Source organism: Balaenoptera acutorostrata, chromosome 3 (genome assembly GCF_949987535.1).
Source record: "Balaenoptera acutorostrata chromosome 3, mBalAcu1.1, whole genome shotgun sequence".
NCBI lineage: Eukaryota > Metazoa > Chordata > Mammalia > Artiodactyla > Balaenopteridae > Balaenoptera > Balaenoptera acutorostrata.
The window spans coordinates 39,030,660-39,049,673 of NC_080066.1; the positions used below are offsets into that span (position 1 = coordinate 39,030,660).

Sequence of the window (19,014 nt, forward strand, 5' to 3'; positions counted from 1 at the left end):
GACCGGTCCACTTTTGGCTCTCCTATTGGTCGCGCTGGGAGTCTCCCTCTTGCCTCTCGGGTAGCCGCGGGAGTGAGCGGGGCGCAGACGGGAAGTTGAGGCTGCCAGCGAGGCGGACTGCTCCGGTGCAGGCCACACGCCACCCCGAGGCTGCATAGGCCGCGCGGAGGGAGACGCCGCGCCGCCGGCCTGGGGTCGGGAGCCGCAGACCAGGAAGCACCGGGCGGACTGAGGTTTCCGGCGGGTTCGGCGTTGGGGGGAGGCCGGGTCCCTGAGCGGCGGCGCGGCCCCTCCCTCTCCAGTCAGGGAGCGAGGCCCTGAGCTGGGCGGAGGCTGGTCCCAGGGCGCACCGCGGCGCGGCCGCCGGGCTCAGGCTAGCGGTCGGTTGGTCGGACGGCCGGGAGCGCGGGGGCCGCTGCCGACGCCCCCTGCAGGGCGCCCTCGGCCTGCTGGGCCCGGGCTCGGGCGTGGGTGGGGGCCCCGCGGGACGGCGGCCCACCTGGCGGGTTCGAATCCGGGCGCTGTCTCCTAAAGGCGCTAGGCCCTCGGGCTACGGCGGTCGCGATAACGGCAGCCACCATTTGACGAGGGCTTGCCGAGGGCCGGGCCGCGCGGCGTGTTCGCCCTGTGTCACCCAAACAGCAGCTCTGTATGACAGGTAGAATCCGTAACCCCATTTTACAGAGTAGGAAATTGGGGCCTAAGGAGCTTGCCCAAGGTCAAACGTCTCGTAAGAGCCAGAGCCGGCATTCAAACCCGCGTCCTTCTATCCAGAGTCTGCCCTCTTAACCACGGCTGTCAACCTTCCCTGATGAACTTACGTGAACCTCAGTTTTCCTCAGGAGGGGTATTGCTATTTCCCATGGTTGTCTGATGATTCACTGAGAGAATGTACCTAAAGGCGCCTGGCACACTGCCTGGGCTGCAGAAAATGCTCAAGGAATGATGGCTGTTAATATCACACATGTTACGTGTGTAATTAGTAACACTGTATATCATCTGTCTCCTTTAGGATTTGTGGGTGGAAGGCAGGCATGGTCAGAACCATTTCACTGACAGGAAAACAGAGACAGGACGTGTCTCTCACCACGTCTCTCAGCCAGTAGAAGCTGCCAAGCTGGAGCCCAAAGCCAGGTGTGCTGACTCCCAGCGGGGGGCTCCCTGCACCAACCATGAGCCGCCTGCTCTGGAGGAAGGTGGCCGGCGCCACCGTCGGGTCAGGGCCGGTTCCAGCTCCGGGGCGTTGGGTCTCCAGCTCCGCCTCCGTCCCCGTCCCCAGCGACGGGCAGCCGCAGCCGCAGCCGCCGCCAGTGCCGTCCTCGGAGGGCGGGCAGCTGCGGCACAACCCATTGCACATCCAGATGCTCTCGAGAGGGCTTCACGAGCAAATCTTCGGGCACGGCGGGGAGATGCCCGGCGAGGCCGCGGTGCGCCGCAGCGTCGAGCACCTGCAGAAGCACGGGCTCTGGGGTCAGCCGGCCGCGCCCTTGCCCGACGTGGAGCTGCGCCTGCCGCCCCTCTACGGGGGCAGCCTGGACCAGCACTTCCGCCTCCTGGCCCAGAAGCAGAGCCTGCCCTACCTGGAGGCGGCCAACTTGTTATTGCAGGCCCAGCTGGCCCCCCGGCCCCCGAGCTGGGCCTGGGCGGAGGGCTGGACCCGGTACGGCCCCGCGGGGGAGGCCGAACCCGTGGCCATCCCCGAGGAGCGGGCCCTGGTGTTCGACGTGGAGGTCTGCTTGGCAGAGGGAACTTGCCCCACATTGGCGGTGGCCATATCCCCCTCGGCCTGGTGAGTATGGGCGGGGGTCAGGGGACGTGAGCACACGTGGGGGGGCCCAGCTTAATAGTTTGGTGAGCTCCCACTATGTGTCTGGTGGGCGGATTTCCAGGGACTGTGGACTCAGTGGTGAACTAAAACAAGCTTGACCCCAGCTTTTACAGACCTTACTTTCTGGTAGGAAGGTATGGGTAGTAAACAACACCCAAGCAAATGTCACGTGGTGATAGGGGCTGTGCAGAGAATCACAGTAGTGTTGAACTTGAGACTGACTGGGAGACCACTTGAAATCACCTTGATTTGGTGCCTTCCCCCTTTCCCTAGTAGCTTCCTGAGAAGTTAGTCCAAGACATTTGAACAGTGTTTCCGTTTGGGGATGCTTTTGGTAATTTTGGGCAGGAGGAAGCTCCTTTTTGCGGGAATGTCCCAGGCAGTATAGGACACTCAGCATCCCCAACTGCTCCCTTAAATGCCAGACCAAATCCCCCCCCCCCCGCCCGACGCATTTCATTGTTTCCAGATACCCACTCCCCTCAGGTAACAGCCCCGTGACCACCCCCAGTTGGGAAACTGCTTCCTTCCCCCAGCCTTCCAAGCAGGCTTGCAAGCATTTTTGTCCCCAAAAGGTATATCCGATCTCTCTTTTCTTTTTTAATAACTTTCTAAGTGCTACCCAAGTTTCTTTTTCAAACAATGATGGCAGTACTGTTTCTCCCCTTTTTTATTCTTCATTCCAGGATTAAAATACTATTTACAACCTTAATGCTTTCAGGCATGGCCAGCAAAAAAGTTGGCAGTTTCTTTATTCCTATTGGAAGCTACATCTTTGTAAAGAAAGCTGCGAAATGTTAAATATGCAGTTGAAAATGGTGAAAACATGGCTAAATAGATAAGGTAGGCATTAACGGCTGAAAAGAGCAAAACTAGATGATTCCTCATTGACTTAGTTCCAGTTAAGATGAGAATCTCAGTGCTTACTGTGTAACTTGATGGTCAAAATAGAGGGAATACTGTCCATCATTTGAGGAAGTAAAGTAGACTGTGGTGGCTGAAAGGAAATTAGGAAACCAGTGACAAGAAGGACTTGTTTTTTGATCTTTTGGTCATTCTTGGCCAATTTCCCTGAAGTCCCCTTTTTCTTTTCCTCCTTCTTCCTCTGCTAATTTTTCATCTCTTTCTCTCCCTGTCCTTCCCATCCTCCTCTCATTCTCATTGCATTCTTGCCGGTGGTACTGGGGGCACTGTGCAGTTTGCCTGGCGGCAGAAGCCGTTGCTGAGGACTGGGCTCATGCTGGGGCCTTCCTTTTGGGAGCCTGACTGTGGGGGGGTGGGGGGTGCCAGATGGGGCCCTGACAGCAGTCCACTTTTAACCTGGGCACATCCCTGCCGCGTGGCTGCGTAACATCAGGTTCCTGAGCAGCCCGCGGTTTCCAGTGGGAGGGAGAAGCCTTGGATGGCCCAGAGGGCAGCTTCCCGAAGGCTGCTGGTAAGGGCTTTGGTCATCAGACCAGAGGGACATTACACAGGCTGTCAACACCGATCTAAGATTCACAGGAAAAGTGTAGTGTTAACGGCATTGGTTCTGGCTCATCTTAAATTTGCCAGAGGTGTTTGCATTTTGGCTTTCTTCTTTTTTTATCACAAATAAATTTAACAAGATGGTTCTCATGTACAGCTGCAGACCCGGATCTTGACACCATTCTGGCTTTTTATTGCAACTAAAGTCTCTGTCATCACCACAGCCTCAAATATTTGACATCCTTCAGCCTTTTCTTCTGTGTTGTGTTTGAGGGCTTTGACATGTTGAATTGAAAGGGGAGGAGGTTTCAACTTGAGCCCCTGAGTGTTTTCCCATCATTTGGAGTGTGAGTTAGATTTTACCACGTTTAACACTAGGAACCTCTTTTTGCTGGTAACCCCTTCCCCCAAAGAAACTAGTTTTATGTTTGTTGTAACTGTTGCGGCAGATAACCCCTCCTCCCCACCGTAAGGGAAACAGGCAGCTTGTTCGCAGCTGTGGTGGCCACACATGTGGTCTCGTCACTCACTTTGATGCTGAGTGGCCTTGACCCTTTGGCGTAATCTGTGGTTCACAAAAAGCTTTTGCTCAGTGGCCATTTCCCCACACTTAGTCTTGTGGATCTTGCGCAAACTCCAGCCTTTTCCTGAATCAGTGTCCGGCCCCCAGCAGGCAGCACTCATCCCCTGCCCCTCCCACCCCAACCCTAGCACATATTTCCTAGCACGTGTGCATACATTTCCTCCATTCCGGCACTTTCCCTGGTCTCTCACTGAGGGTGGTTGCTCAGAGAGACAGCACCTTCTATAAGGTGCATGATTCGCTCTTTGTCCTTCAGAATCTTTCCAGTCGTCAGATGATTCATCCTGTACATGTGTGCAGCATTTGTCTTTTTTGGTTTTTTTTTTTTTTGCCACTTTCAATTAAAAAAATTCCACTCTGGGTTTTATTATAATTGTCTCTCTTCTTTACTAGCACTTTGAACATTAGCCATTTTGTGCTTATAGACGTGAGGGGTTGATAATGGTCATTAAGACACCTCAGAGCCAAGCACAGACTTGATGAGCCCTGGGCGTAACAAACACCTTGATGGCCCAGGCTGAATGCCCATCCGGGACACTCGGGACTGTGGCACTTAGCTCCCTTTCTCTCTGTGGAGGTTGAAAAGTAAAGAAGCTTTTGTAACTCCTCCGCGCTCCCAACACATACCCGGACAGCACCCCATCCGACCTCTAGCTCTGTGAGGAATAGGAGCACCCCGTGGTCTCCCTTGTACCCCCAGCTGCTAGTGTAGGGCCTGGCATGTGGTGGTAGGTGTGCAGTGGGGATTGTGGAGCGGAACTTGAATGCCTCCGTGCTGAACCTGCCTGCCTCTCACCTCCCTCAGGTATTCCTGGTGCAGCCGGCGGCTGGTGGAAGAGCGTTACTCTTGGACCAGCCAGCTGTCGCCGGCTGACCTCATTCCCCTGGAGGTCCCTGCCAGTGCCGGCGGCCCCACCCAGCGAGACTGGCAGGAGCAGTTAGTGGTGGGGCACAACGTGTCCTTCGACCGGGCCCATGTCAGGGAGCAGTACCTGATCCGGGTATGGTTCATGGGGCCAAATGCAGGCTCTGGCACGGGGTGGGCTAAGAGCCCTGCTCTCAGTGGCTAGGGAAGGCATTGCTTTTCCTGGCCAGTGCCTCCATCGCCTTTGTAGAAGCTACAGGGCCTCCTGTTGACCAGCCCTGCCCGTGGTCCCTGTACCCAGCTGTTCTGTCCCTAGGGTCTGCCTGGCACAGGACCTGAGTTGTCACAGGGTACTAATGGCCCTTTCTCTGTGCGGCATTTTAGAGCTTAGCCTGGGTCTTTGGAGGCCGTGGGCTCCACGGCCTGGGCTCCCATCCTGCCTCGGCCACTGGTGAGCAGCACGAGCCTCTTAACATCCCTTTACAACTAAGGAAACTGAGCCTCAGTTTCCTTATTTGTAAAGAGAGGGAGATGGCAGAAGCTACCTCATAGGATTGTTGAGAGGGTTTGAACAGTGCACACATCAAACACTCAGAACCATAGTTGCGGCAATTCTTAATTCTGTGAAAAGTGCCCTAGGAGAAAGGGCAGGTGAGAGTAGCCTTAACCTCTAGCTGAGGGTGCTGAGGCTCAGACAGCCTTGTTGACTTGCCCAGGGCCACAGCGCTTCTGAGCGGCAGGGCTGGGGGCCGAGCCTGATAGCTTGGAAGGCCTCGTTTTGGCCACTGTGTTCCCAAGGTGCCCCTGGAGCTGTTGCTAGATGCTGGGAAGGCCTGTGTGTTGGGATTCAACCAGGCCTGCGCCTTCAAGGGTGGCTAGGGTTTGAGAAGGCAGGCCCCTCACAGGTGGAGGGACAAGCGTTGGCAAGCATGAAGACACTCTGTCTTTAGCGTTGGGAGGCTGTGGGCTGGGAGGGGAGGCTGAGGTGGGGCTGGTGGGCTGAAGTGCCGAAGCAGGAGTAGGCTGGCCCCTCAGCTGCAGCCTCTCCTCCTCAGGGCTCCCGCATGCGCTTCCTGGACACCATGAGCATGCACATGGCCATCTCAGGGCTAAGCAGCTTCCAGCGCAGTCTGTGGATGGCAGCCAAGCAGGGCAAGCGCAAGGCCCGGCACCCCACACAGCGAGGCCAGAAATCCCAGAGCAAAGCCAACGGCCCAGCGGTGAGAGCACACTGGGGGTGACCCCCTCCCCGGCCTGCCTGTCTGGCTTGAGACCGAGCTGATCTGCCATGTCCCTTGCTCTGGCCTCCAGATCTCATCCTGGGACTGGCTGGACATCAGCAGTGTCAATAATCTGGCAGACGTGCACAGCCTCTACGTGGGGGGGCCTCGCTTAGAGAAGGAGCCCCGCGAGCTGTTTGTCAAGGGTAGCATGAAGGACATCCGTGAGAACTTCCAGGTATGGTGGTGGAGAGGGGCTCTGGGGACATGGGCTGTGGCAGACCCCTAGCGACCCTGGGGAGCGTAGCTGCCAGACCTGACCCTGAGAGGCCCGGTGGTGGTAGTGGGATGGCTGCCCACCCAGCGCCTTCCTGTCGCCTGTGCCAGGACCTGATGCAGTACTGTGCCCAGGACGTGTGGGCCACCTATGAGGTTTTCCAGCAGCAGCTACCGCTCTTCTTGGAGAGGTGAGGGAGAGCCCCTCTGGGAACCCATGGGGGTCAGTGGGTTCCTGGTACCCAGGCCCACCGTAACCAGGTGGCGCCGGGCCTTTCTCAGGCTGGGGGCCTTAGCCTTTCTGGGCTGAGAGCGTGGAGCCACTCTGTCCAGGGGTGCCCAGCTGGGCCTTGGACTCGGGGGTTTCTACAGTGCCCTGGAGGGGGGCACTGAGGCTGTGCTTGTTTCATGTGCGTGGTCCTGGTTTGCTAAGCACCGTCTCTGAACCCAGATCCTGAGCCAAGGACTTCGCATCCGTCTTGGTTATGTTTGCTAGTGAGTCAGTTTTATGATGTGGTCAGAGTCAAAAGTGTCAGCCAGACCTGGTTCTAATCTTGATTATCCTATCCAACTCATTTGACCTTGGGCAAGTTACTTGGTTTCTCTGAGCCTCAATGCTCTTATCTGTGAAGCATACACAAATATACTTGACTACAGTTGTGAGGTTCTTGTATGATCTTTTGTGTGTATGGGGTTGTAGCACAGTGCCTGGCGCTTAGCCATTACTCAGCAAATGGCAGCCATTTTCATTTTTGTGATCTGTCATTCCCCCATTACCCCTGAGGATGGAATGATATTATTACCATTTTATAGATGAAGGAACTTAGGCTCAGAGAGATGAAGTGACTTACCCAGGGTCTCATGGCTGGGAAACGGTAGAGCTGGGGTTTAAACCCCTGTCTTTCTGACGTGGGTGGTTGGGTTGAGGATTGCCAGGCTGGCCCAGGGATTGGGCCAAAGCCTTGCCTCCTGTGGTCATTTATGGCAGCCCTGGTGTTTGTCCTCAAGGTGTCCCCACCCGGTGACTCTGGCTGGCATGTTGGAGATGGGTGTCTCCTACCTGCCCGTCAACCAGAACTGGGAGCGTTACCTGGCGGAGGCACAGAGCACCTACGAGGAGCTCCAGTGGGAGATGAAGAAGTCACTGATGGACTTGGCCAACGATGCCTGCCAGCTGCTCTCAGGAGAGAGGTAGCCAGGCCTTGGGCGGGCTGGATCCCCCTGCAGGGGGTGGGCAGGTGGGAGGGCTGGCCTTCGGCTTGGCCTTAGCCCTGCCCTGGTGGACTGGCTGTGCAGGTACAAAGAAGATCCCTGGCTCTGGGACCTAGAGTGGGACCTACAGGAATTTAAGCAGAAGAAGGCAAAGAAGGTGAAGAGGAAGGAGCCGGCCACAGCCAGCAAGTTGCCTGTCGAGGGGCCCGAGGCCCCTGGGGATCCCAAGGATCAGGAAGGTGGGGAACATGGGCGGGAGGTGGGGCAGGGATGGACCCTGGGAAGGTCCTGGGACCCGGGGGTCCCTTGGAAGGGGTTGCTCCAGCCTTCCGGAGATGAGTAGGCTGGGCAGGTCTTTGTGAGAGACCCTTCTCTGGTCCTGATTGTCCTCCCCGACCCTGTGCAGACCCTGGCCCCCCCAGTGAGGAGGAGGAGTTTCAGCGAGATGTCATGGCCCGCGCCTGCTTGGAGCAGCTGAGAGGGACCACAGAGCTCCTGCCCAAGCGGCCCCAGCACCTTCCTGGGCACCCAGGGTGAGCCCTGTCTCCCTAACATGTCCAGCGGCCATCCTTACCCCTCCCTCCACCCTGGGACACCCCTATTCTGGGCCCCAGCACAGGGGGTGGTGTGCATATGGGCCCTTAGTAACCTGCTGCCATTTGTTCCTGCCGTCTTCCAGTTTGCTCTGACCCCTGGGTCACTGGACTCAAACAGTACAAGTGCACTAAGCACCTGCTGTGTGCTGGGCCTCATAGTAGCCTCTGAGAGTACAAATAGGAACATAACTCCCTTCTTTCTAGTAGCTTCTCCCTGGGAGGAGCCAGTTGTGCAGACCAGCCAGCGCAGCTGGAGTTTATATCCATCAGTGTTGAGGCAGTGCCTGACTCTGCCTGGGGAAATCAAGGAAGGCTTCCTTGAGGAGGTGACTCTTCATTCACACCCCATAGAGTGGCAGAGATGAGAAAATAGGGGCAGCCCGGGTGAACAGCAGAGTGCCAACTTTACATTTGCCTGAGATGAGGCCGCCTTAAATTTTGTGCCCTGAGTGCCTTACTTGCCTCACCCTTGTGTTGTCTCTGGTGAACAGCACGTGAGGGATGGAGCTCTGAAGGCCCTGGTGTGCCTTTAGAGCAGCGGTGGGAGGGCAGATCTACTTGCTCCTCTGGGCAGTTTCCCTGCATGAAATGGAGCTGGGGAAGGAGTCCAGCCCTAGGCTATGCATGTGGATCCTGGCTTCTGAGTAGTACAGGGGGGCTGACATAGGATCTTTCCTTCTGGGATATTCGAATTATTCTAGGGGACTCCGTGGGGGTCCTGGTTGTATCCCAGAGGGAAGGGATGGTGACTGTAGGCTGAGGTCACCAGAAAGCTTTGGGGTCTTGGAGAGTGGGTGGGGCCCTTGCCGTCATACACTGTCCTCCCCCGACTACCATGACACTGCTCTCTTCTGGCGGGGCATAGGTGGTATCGGAAGCTCTGTCCCCGGCTAGATGACCCTGCGTGGACCCCAGGCCCCAGTCTTCTCAGTCTCCAGATGCGGGTCACACCTAAACTCATGGCGCTGACCTGGGACGGCTTCCCTCTGCACTACTCGGAGCGGCATGGCTGGGGATACCTGGTGCCCGGGCGGCGGGACAACCTGGCTAAGGTGCCACCAGGCAGCGGCCTAACGTCGGCTGGGGTGGCCTGCCCCTACACGTAAGGCTCTGGCTCAGGGAGGAAGGGGCTGGAGGCTAGGGACCCCTTCCCCTTGCTGGAGAGAGCAAACCCAGCTCAGGCTAGTGGAAAGAGCTCGGGTCTGAGAGTCTGGGTTCTAGTTCTTTGTTTGGTGGCTGCCTTTTCTGTCTGGGCCTCAGAGCCCTGTGGGGCTGAGGGCGTGGTGCTTGGAGTGGGTGGGACTGAGGCCCTGCTCCTGGGCCTGGCAGCCCAGCTGCCCTCACAGGAGTGTGCAGAGGGAGGGCTGTTGGAAGTGACAGGGGGGATGAGCTTTGTCCCCTTTTTTTTAGAATTTATTGAGCACTGATTATACTCTGTGTTAATAAACCTTTTACAGTGCTTCTCTCGTTTGTTCCCCAGGCAGTCCCATGGTTATCTTCATTTTAGAGTTGGCAAAACAAAGGCCTAGGGAAGTCAGTTTCTTGTCTGAGCTCACAAACCCTTGAGCTTTTGACAGGCAGGTGTTGGGGAGAAGCCATAGCACTTGAAGTGGCCCAGAATTGAGAGTCCTGGCTCTGCGGGGCAGCCTGAACCACCCGTGGGGCCTTAGGACAGAGGGGCAGGGATCAGCCTGCTCCTTTGAGCTGCAGGATGGATGAGCGGGCAGGAGCCAGCCTGGGGCAGGGCCCGGCCCTGACTTCCCACTGCTCAGCTCCCAGACTTTTTCCCTGGGGAGGTGGCGGCTCTGGGGAGAAGCGCTTAGATTTGAGTCGGCCCAGGCCTCGAAACCCAGCCTGCCACCATTGTGCTGTCGTTTTCAATTTGTCACTCCCTGTCTATGAACCAGGGGAAGTGCTGTCCACTTCCGCCTCAGAGCTGATTCTGAGGCTAAATGGAGGGAATCGCGGAAGGCCCCCAGCGAGCTGCCTGGCCCGGAGGGGGCACCCGGTAATCAGAGGCTGCTGCTGCTGTTCTCTGCGCAGAGCCATCGAGTCCCTGTACAGGAAGCACTGTCTTGAACAGGGGAAGCAGCAGCTGGAGCTACAGGAGGCAGACCTGGCTGAGGAGTTTCTGCTCACCGACAGCAGTGCCATGTGGCAGACGGTGAGGGCGGGCTCTGAGCCTGAGCTCTGGGGAGGGGGCTCTGTTCCCTCTAGGAAGGGGCGGCCTTTTGGGTGGGGGCGGGGTGCCGGATGCGCTCAGTTGCCCACCCCAGGCTGTCCTGGGCTGTCTGCGTGTCGCAGGGAGGGGTGGTGGATTTGGGCCAAGCCAGCCCCCTGCTTCACTTCCTTGGTACCTGGGCCCATCCAGGTGGAAGAAATGGGCTGCTTAGAAGTGGAGGCCGAGGCCAGGATGGAGAACTTGCGAGTGGCAGTTCCAGGTCAACCCCCAGCTCTGGTGAGCTGGGTACCTGCTCAGGGGTTGTCTGGGTGGGTGTTGGGTGGCAGGGCCCTCCTCCTGTGCCCAAGTAGCTCTTTCCCCCCAGAGAATTCCCAGGGTCTTGGGGAGCTGGGAGATGGCTGCCCTGCCTTTGGGTGGCCCCATACTTGTTGGAGGCCAAGGAGGAAGCCTGAGACCTCATAGCCATCCTGTCATTTCCCAGCTTACCTGCTCGCCATTTCAGGCCCTTTTCCCACCCCCTACCCCATGGCCCTCGCTGAATGCAGGTGCTGGAGCAGGGCCTGATCTAGGTGTGTGGCCCCCACAGACTGCTGCTGGGGGCCCAAAAGCCAGCCAGCCAGCTTATCACCATGGCAACGGACCCTACAATGATGTGGATATCCCCGGCTGCTGGTTCTTCAAGCTGCCTCACAAGGTGTGTGTCCTGGTTCATGCCTGTTCTGTGGTGTCCTCGCTGTGCTCAGGGAGCACAGTAGGCCTCCAGAGTGACTCAAACAAGGAGACTCCCTTTTTGCAGGAATGCTGGTAGTAGTGGCGCAGAGTATGATCTCAGACAAATGTTGCCATCTCTCTGAGGCTTTGTCTTCCTTCTGAAAATTGGGTGGTGAGGGGCATGGTGGTGGAATTAAATGACACAGGGCATGTCAGGTGTCTAGTGCCACATCTGGTACATGATAGGATCTGTTGACTGATGACTGTTACTGTGAGGGGAGCTAGGTTTGTTTGTGTCTGTGTGTTAGTGCCTGTGTGTGCGTGTGTGTGTGTGCGCACGCGCTGCAATCGGGGATTTGCCCCAGACCGCTCTGCTTGAGGTTCTGGGCTCAGTGTTGGGCAGAGCCCAGGCACACAGGGCATCAGTTCCTCAGCTAGGGGTCTGCCATGTGCCTCCAGCCCCTGCTTCTTTTGCTCTTTTCAGGATGGTAACAGCTGCAATGTGGGCAGCCCCTTTGCCAAAGACTTCCTGCCCAAGATGGAGGACGGCACCCTGCAGGCTGGCCCAGGAGGTGCCAGTGGGCCCCGTGCCTTGGAAATCAACAAAATGATTTCTTTTTGGAGGAACGCCCATAAACGTATCAGGTGGGTCACCGTGGGAGGGCAGAGACATGCTGTCTGTCCGTGCCTCTGGCCGGGTTACTGCAGTCTTGGGATCCCTTCCCCTGCCTCCCACCCAGGGGCCCCTGACAGCCTGTGCTGCAGTGGAGGGACAGCCTGGTCTAGAGGCCTGGCTGCTTGTGGTCCTGGTGCCATGGGACCGTGGGCAAGACTCGTTCCCTCTCCAGCTGCAGTTTCCCTGTTATGTAAAAAGATTGGTACTGTAGGACCTTGGCGGCCCCTCCCAGCTCTGCAGCCCCTTCCATGGAGGGCTAGTAACCTGTAAGCTCTGTTGGGGCCTGGGAGTGGGTCCTGTAGGCTGGGAATGGCAAATGGATCGAAGGCTATTTCCGAGGGGTTTGTGGCTGCCAGCGGCACACTCTTGTGACAAGGGTGCTGTGATGGGTTGGTAAAGTCTGCCCTGAGCCTGGAAAAGGCAGTGGTGGCAGGGCTGGTGCTGGGTGTCTCATGGATACTCCAGGATGGGGGCCGAAGCTGCCTCAGATGCCTGGCCAGTTCCCGGTGGCTTATGCTCCTAGACGGTGGATGCTAGGCCCACCCTAAGTCAATGGGAAGAGCGTTGAGGCTGGGCAAGGAGGGGGCACGGCAGCCCCCAAAGCTGGGCAAATGAGGGCCGTGTTGTGATGGGGGATGGAGTGTGCTCCCTATGGCTGTGCTGAGCAATCCGTCTGTCCCCACAGCTCCCAGATGGTGGTGTGGCTGCCCAGGTCAGCTCTGCCCCGTGCTGTGACCAGGTATGTCCTGGCAAGTGGTTGTGGGAACGGGAAAATGGGGGCGGGTCCTAGGACCCAAGCAAGCTGCTGAGCCTCGTGTCCTCCCCCCAGGCACCCACACTATGATGAGGAAGGCCGCTACGGGGCCATCCTGCCCCAGGTCGTGACCGCTGGCACCATCACTCGACGGGCTGTAGAGCCCACGTGGCTCACTGCCAGCAACGCCCGGGTATGTGTCCTCTGCACCTCTGGTCCCGCCCTTCCTCTCCTGTGTCTAGAAGCTGGGGTTGCAGAGGGACTTTGCTGAGGAGCATGAAAAGGAACCTAAAATCTGGGTCAGGCAGGACTCAAGTTCAAATCTAGCTTCACAACTCATCCAGCTGTTCAGCAAATATGTTCTGGGCACCTGCTCCTGGCCAGACATTGACAAGGCATGCTAGGCACAGCTGTTGTGGAGTCTAGATGGGGCCAGGTATAGAGCCAGGTACGGAGCAGGGATTCTTTACCTGAACTGTGGAGTTTGGGGCACTGCTGGCTGGCATTCCTTAAAACCATCCCCTCAGGAAGGGCTCCAGCATTCTCGGTCTAGTCAGGCTCCAGGGATGGGTGGGAGGAGTCTACTGGGATATCTAGGTCGGGTCTGACCTCACTCTTCCTGCAGCCTGACCGAGTAGGCAGTGAGTTGAAGGCCATGGTGCAGGCCCCGCCCGGCTACGTCCTCGTGGGTGCTGATGTGGACTCCCAGGAGCTGTGGATTGCAGCTGTGCTTGGAGATGCCCACTTTGCCGGCATGCATGGTGAGCAGGAGCCAGGGCTGGAGCAGAGCGGTGGCAGCCTGATGCCTCGCCGGGAGGAATATTTCTGAAGCCTGTTTTCTCACTTCTGCCTTGCTCCCCAGGCTGCACAGCCTTTGGGTGGATGACACTGCAGGGCAGGAAGAGCAGGGGCACCGATCTACACAGTAAGACAGCTGCCACAGTGGGCATCAGCCGTGAGCACGCCAAGGTCTTCAACTATGGCCGCATCTATGGGGCCGGGCAGCCCTTCGCTGAACGCCTGCTAATGCAGTTCAACCACCGGCTCACGCGGCAGGAGGCAGCTGAGAAGGCCCAACAGATGTATGCGGTCACCAAGGGCCTCCGCAGGTGAGGGTGCCTCTCCCATCCACAGCCACGTTACCCCAGGGCCTCGGGCTTGCTTTACTACCTTTACTGCCCCCTTCTTTTCTACCTCTTCCCATTACCTGAGTCCTCACCTGGCCCCTCTCCCTCCAGACCCCTGTGACCTAGTTCTAGGGTGGTTTGTCCTTGGGTTGTGACATTTGCTTGCTTAATGGTCAGTTTTCCTCATAGAGTTAAAGCTGTGCTTTTGTTATGCTGTCAGAGCTCTGGTCATGCAGAGTAAACAGTAACATGGGGTTGCAAACTCACGTGCCTACAGGGAGTGAGAGCAAGTGCAGCAGGCGGTTTAGTAGAAGACAGCTGACAGGAGGGCCTGCGGAAAACCAGAGACTTTAAACTGATTTTGACAGAGGAGAAAGCCTTCCCAGGCTTCCAGTTTGCTTCTGCCCATAGTACCTATTGTTTGCTCAGGGCCTCAGCAGCCTCCTAGGAGCGTTCCTGAATCGAGTGTGAGGGAGGAGAGGTGCCTTTACGACTTGCGTGGGTATAATATACGGTGTCTGTGTTTAATTAGCTGACCTCATGGAAAGACTAAAAGTAAGTGATAACAGTTCAGTAGTAACTGCATAAAGGCAGAAAAGGGGAGCCGAGTATTGTCCACGGAGGTGAGAGGAGGACATGGGGTTGGGGGTGGCATGCACCGTGGGCGGCGGAGGCAAGGCAGTGACGACAGAAGAGATTGGGCCTTAGTTGTGGAAACCTTTGCTGGCCTCACAGAGGAGTCTGGACTGAGGGGTGGTGGGGAAACCCTGGTGCACCTTTGAGCAGGTGAGTGACGTGGCTCTGGAGCCATCGGGGGATGAGCCTGGTGATGTCTGAAGTTGCACTGAAGCTGGGAGTCTGGGGCAGTGGGGACTGAGAAGGGTCAGTCGGGCCTGGCTGTAGGTTCTGTCTTCTGTCCTCTCCCTTTCAGGGAGTAGCCTGTTCTGTCCCCACTACGCGCACCCCCCCCCCCCCCCCCAGTGTGGGGTGATAGCTCTTGCTACCTCCTGGACTACTACATGCCACCTGTTGGTCATGGGGCAGTGCAGTGTCTAAGGCATTAGGACAGTAATAACAGTAGTGGTTCTCGTGTTGGAGTCTGTCTTTTATTGGGCTACCCTCATGTAGTCCCCAAAATCCTGGGTTCCTGTCTAGGCTCTACCTCTTCCTGGCTATGTGATCCCACAAAGTCACTTAGCATCTCTGAGCTTTTTCCCCCTCTGAAGTGGAGCTTGTAGGGGATAGGCATGACCCCAGGGTGGTTGTGGAAGTGGAGTGAGGTGGGATTGAACACTCCTAGCCCAGGGTTTGGCATAGAAGAGGCGTTCCCGTGGGAATGACAGTTGTGACACTGCACCCCCACCCCCACCCCAGGTATCGGCTGTCAGATGAGGGCGAGTGGCTGGTGAGGGAGTTGGACCTCCCTGTGGACAGGACCGAGGATGGCTGGGTTTCCCTGCAGGATCTACGCAAGATCCAGAGAGAAGCTTCTAGGAAGTGAGAACTGTCTGTTAAGGATGGAGGGCGGGTCTGGGCTGGCCCGGGGAAAGCTGGGATGCTTTGTTTTTAGCTCTAAGATGCTAAAAGACAAAGCTTGCCCTCTGTTTCTCGCCCCCCAGATCTCAATGGAAGAAGTGGGAGGTGGTTGCTGAACGAGCCTGGATGGGGGGCACAGAGTCAGAAATGTTCAATAAGCTGGAGAGCATTGCGATGTCTGACACACCACGTACCCCGGTGCTGGGCTGCCGCATCACCCGAGCCCTGGAGCCCTCTGCTGTCCAGGGGGAGGTAGCCTCCTACCCTTGGAACATGGGGAGAGGGTCGCAGGGAGGGCAGGGCTCCTGTACTACCTCCTACTCTAGTGAACTGGTATGTGGTTTAACGCTTCTCGCCTGTGCCTACCTTCCCTCCCCAGTTTATGACCAGCCGTGTGAATTGGGTGGTGCAGAGCTCCGCTGTGGACTACTTACACCTCATGCTTGTGGCCATGAAGTGGCTGTTTGAGGAGTTTGCCATCGATGGGCGCTTCTGCATCAGCATCCACGATGAGGTTCGCTACCTGGTGCGGGAGGAGGACCGCTACCGCGCTGCCCTCGCCCTGCAGATCACCAACCTCTTGACCAGGTAGGCAAGGCCCATGGCCTCTCTGGCCTGACCATATACCAGATATGTGGGGCTTGGACCGGGCTGAGCATGATCTGAATTTTCATCCCCCCAGAAATAAATGTTCCCACTTTTATCTCTAAAATTTGTAGCAGTCTTAAAAAAGACTGGCCTCAACCTTCAAAAAAAAATTTGTTTGGGATTGAAAGTGTCATATACCAAGACTAGATCACTGAGGTGGTGAGAACGTAGAAGCCAGGGCAGTTGTTCCGAAGAGTAGTTCTCAAATTGTGCTCCCCTCAGAACACACCTTTCTGTTGTGAAAGTCAAATGACAGAGGCTTTTCTCAACCCGTAGAAAACAGATATTTTCTTCCATTCGTAAATGTTAATTCTTAAGTGCCAGAAGTTTGTTATTCTGAATACTGACAGAAAACATTGTTAATGGGGAAACTCAAATGTGATTTTAAAAACATATTTTTTTATATATTGAGTTGTATTTTTTTGTAGTAAAATTCCTAGTTTATATGGTTGCATTAAATGATGTTACAGTTCCATGTTGATCTGCCCCTCAGAACCAGTTTGGGAACCATGATCTATCCTGATTAAGGGGTAAATAATGAATGTTTACAATACTCAACACTGTCTCCGCTGCCCTCTTAATCATCTCCTGGGGGGTTATGTTTAACAAAGCTAATGAAAGTCCTCGTATATTCAAATTCTGGCCCAATAATTGAAATTTTTGACATCAATCAATAAAGTGTACCAAACTGGAAAAAAAAAGGTGTGTTTTGAGTCCATAATTGCACGTGAGTGTCTCAGCGGGAGGTGTTCGGCTGCTGGATAGCGGGCAGTGCTGGTCCTTCAGCTTTCTTTGCTAAGTGAACAGAGCTGGCTTGGGGGAGCCTCTGCTGTACTGATAGCAGGTCATCTCTCCTGGATTCACAGCAGGGACATGACTGTGAGAGGAGGTTGGGTCTCTTTCAGGTGCATGTTTGCCTACAAGCTGGGTCTGAATGACTTGCCCCAGTCAGTCGCCTTTTTCAGTACAGTTGATATCGACCAGTGCCTCAGGAAGGAAGTGACCATGGATTGTAAAACCCCTTCCAACCCAACTGGGATGGAAAGGAGATACGGGATTCCCGAGGGTGAGCACAACACCTTTGTTCCTCCTTACTTGTAGGACGTGAGGCAGACTAGAAAGTGGTCTTGGACAACACGAAGCTTGGGGCATCAGCGGATAAGAAGTCTGCTGCTTGTGCTGTGTACTGGGCTATTTCAGTTTATAATGTGCCCTGGCTCCAAAGTGAGCATGATGCTCAAATCACAAAGGCATGTGTTTCTAGAAAGCTGTTCATAGTAAATGAAGGAATGTTTGAAACTGGTTTCTTCCATCTGTTCCCTTCCCTCTTCAACCACAACGGAAATGTTTGAAGATTTATTGTATAAAGTCAAAGTACATTCTTAAGTGAAAAAACTGTGCTTTGAGTGCCAAACAAGTAAATCAGAAAGCTTATTTTCTATGTGTCTAAGATAAACTTATTTTATACAAAAAAGAAAACAGATCCTCCCCAAATGTTAACATTACCATTCCTGGCAATTACTCTGAACCCTTCCGTCCTTTTTGACCTTAACATTAATTAAGCTCCTTTTCTCACTTCTGACCTGTGAGTTAACAACTCTTGAGGAAGCATCCTAACCAATTTGCACTATTTTTCAGGTGAAGCACTGGATATTTACCAGATAATTGAACTCACCAAAGGCTCCCTGGAAAAATGAAGCCAGCCTGGACCATAGCTCTGCCTGGAGGCTCTGTATTTGCTCCCGTGGAGCTTCATCGGGGCGGTGCAGGCTCCTAAACTCAGGCTTTCAGCTGTGCTTTTTGCAAAAGGGCTTGCCTAAGGCCAGCCATTTTTCAGTAGCAGGACCTGCCAAGAATGATTGCCTCTGACGGTGCAATTGAGTTCAGAACCAAGATGCCAACACTGGTGCAGGCTGTGGGGCAAGGGGGCATTGTTGCTTGTTGGGTAAAAAGAAAGCAGAAGCCCCAAAGTTATTAACTCAGGCATTTCATTTATTTTTTCCTTTTCTTCTTGGCTGGTTCTTTGTTCTGTCCCTCATGCTCTGATGCAGTGCCCTAGGGGAGAGAAGTAATGCTCTAAATGTGATAAGCCTGCTCGGAGGCAGTGGAAATAAAAACAAAGATCCTTTATCTTCTCATCAAAGCCTGTGTTAGTCATGCTTTCTCCCCTTTCCCACTCCTGGGAGTTAATTATGTTGGAGATGGGGAGAGTTCTACAGTAGAGTAAGGTGGTGCTAACTTCTTTTTTTGGGGCTTTTGTTATACCTGGGGAGATGCGTGGGACAAGATGACAGAGAAGGGGCATCAAGATGCTACATAACTCCCCTGAACTCAAATGCCTAGTAGGCAAAGGGAGTGGACGGGGCCAGGTGCATTATGGCTTGGAGTGTGATAAACTGAAGAATGTAAGTTCAAAATTTTTGAGAAGCTAGAAATTCAGGGTGTTTTATGTAAACTCCCAGTTTATGTTAGACAAACCTGAGGTGATAGAAATTTTAGGCACTAGAGGTAAGGAAACATTGAGTTCCGCTTCAGAGATGCTATAGGGCTCACGGTGTGCTGTTGTAACTGGTTTGTTCCTCTCCCTTTAGTCTTACCAGAGGGCAAAAGGGGGATAAGAAACTGGCATGACTACCTGAGCTGATCATAGAGTGGCCCTCCTTCGAATGAGGGCATGATAAAAGAGGAAGTAAACTACTTTCTGAGCCAGAATGCTTGGGCTCGTAATTTTCCAATGGCTCAAAAGGTCACAGGGGAAGACCCACAGGAAGGCCTTGTTTTCATCACCCCCTTTCTGGAATGTCTACCCAAAATGTATACAAGCCTGGGCAACTGTGTATTGTTCCAAGTTTACAGCCCCTCTCTTGAGGAGCCTGTTTCATCTTTGTCTGACCACCTTTTGGCCCGTTCTCTATGGTTGTTGCCCCTCCACTAACCCGTGGCTGCCCCCAGACAGGCTGCTAACCCCAGTTAGAAAGGGTGGCTAGGGCTTGCTGCACTCCAGTCAGAAGCAGGCACTGACCTCTTCATCTTCATCCTCATCCTCTTGAAGAACCATGTCCAGGATGTTCCCTTTGATCTTGAAGTCTCGTGAAGTGCTGAGCTTTATATGCTGCATCAGGTTCACCTGTGACAGGATTGTAAACATGGACACATTTTCCTACTGATAGGTCCTGCCCAGGACAGCCTAAACCATCTCTGACAAACCCTTCAGTTCCTCTAGGAAGGCACACACCCACTTGAATCCATGAATGTTTGGATTCAGGCCATCAGATCAGAAACAGAAAACAGTAGATTTTTCCCCCACTGCAGTTGTGTTGCTTCAGTTTGCCA

The 19,014-nt window shown here is 54.9% G+C and overlaps 2 protein-coding genes across 5 annotated transcripts in view; one reads left to right on the forward strand and one right to left on the reverse strand.

The window, feature by feature from the left end:
• The first annotated feature begins 72 nt into the window (after positions 1-72).
• Positions 73-17,811, forward strand: POLG (DNA polymerase gamma, catalytic subunit). 3 transcript variants are annotated; one of them, XM_007194348.3, is made up of 23 exons: positions 74-233; positions 1,013-1,789; positions 4,684-4,879; positions 5,799-5,963; positions 6,055-6,201; positions 6,351-6,430; positions 7,248-7,430; positions 7,536-7,690; positions 7,858-7,984; positions 8,913-9,149; positions 10,091-10,211; positions 10,419-10,505; positions 10,816-10,923; positions 11,425-11,585; positions 12,302-12,355; positions 12,446-12,563; positions 12,996-13,131; positions 13,233-13,479; positions 14,872-14,994; positions 15,117-15,285; positions 15,413-15,621; positions 16,587-16,747; positions 17,320-17,811. In XM_007194348.3, exons 2-23 carry the CDS (start codon positions 1,173-1,175, stop codon positions 17,376-17,378), a joined length of 3,660 nt encoding a protein of 1,219 aa, XP_007194410.3. In that variant the 5' UTR covers positions 74-233; positions 1,013-1,172; the 3' UTR covers positions 17,379-17,811. The 3 variants fall into 3 exon arrangements, with proteins under 3 accessions (XP_057398444.1, XP_007194410.3, XP_028017697.2); XM_057542461.1 differs by lacking the exon at positions 14,872-14,994 and having other exon boundaries at positions 73-233; XM_028161896.2 differs by lacking the exon at positions 16,587-16,747.
• Positions 17,599-19,014, reverse strand: part of FANCI (FA complementation group I) — a 77,871-nt gene continuing 76,455 nt past the window's right edge. For both annotated transcript variants that reach the window (XM_028161894.2, XM_007194347.3), the window contains exons 37-38: positions 18,704-18,808; positions 17,599-17,736 (exon numbers count right to left, since the gene is read on the reverse strand). In XM_028161894.2, coding sequence (XP_028017695.2) covers positions 17,674-17,736; positions 18,704-18,808 — 168 coding nt within the window. In that variant the 3' untranslated portion in view covers positions 17,599-17,673. The remainder of the gene's footprint in view (positions 17,737-18,703; positions 18,809-19,014) is intronic.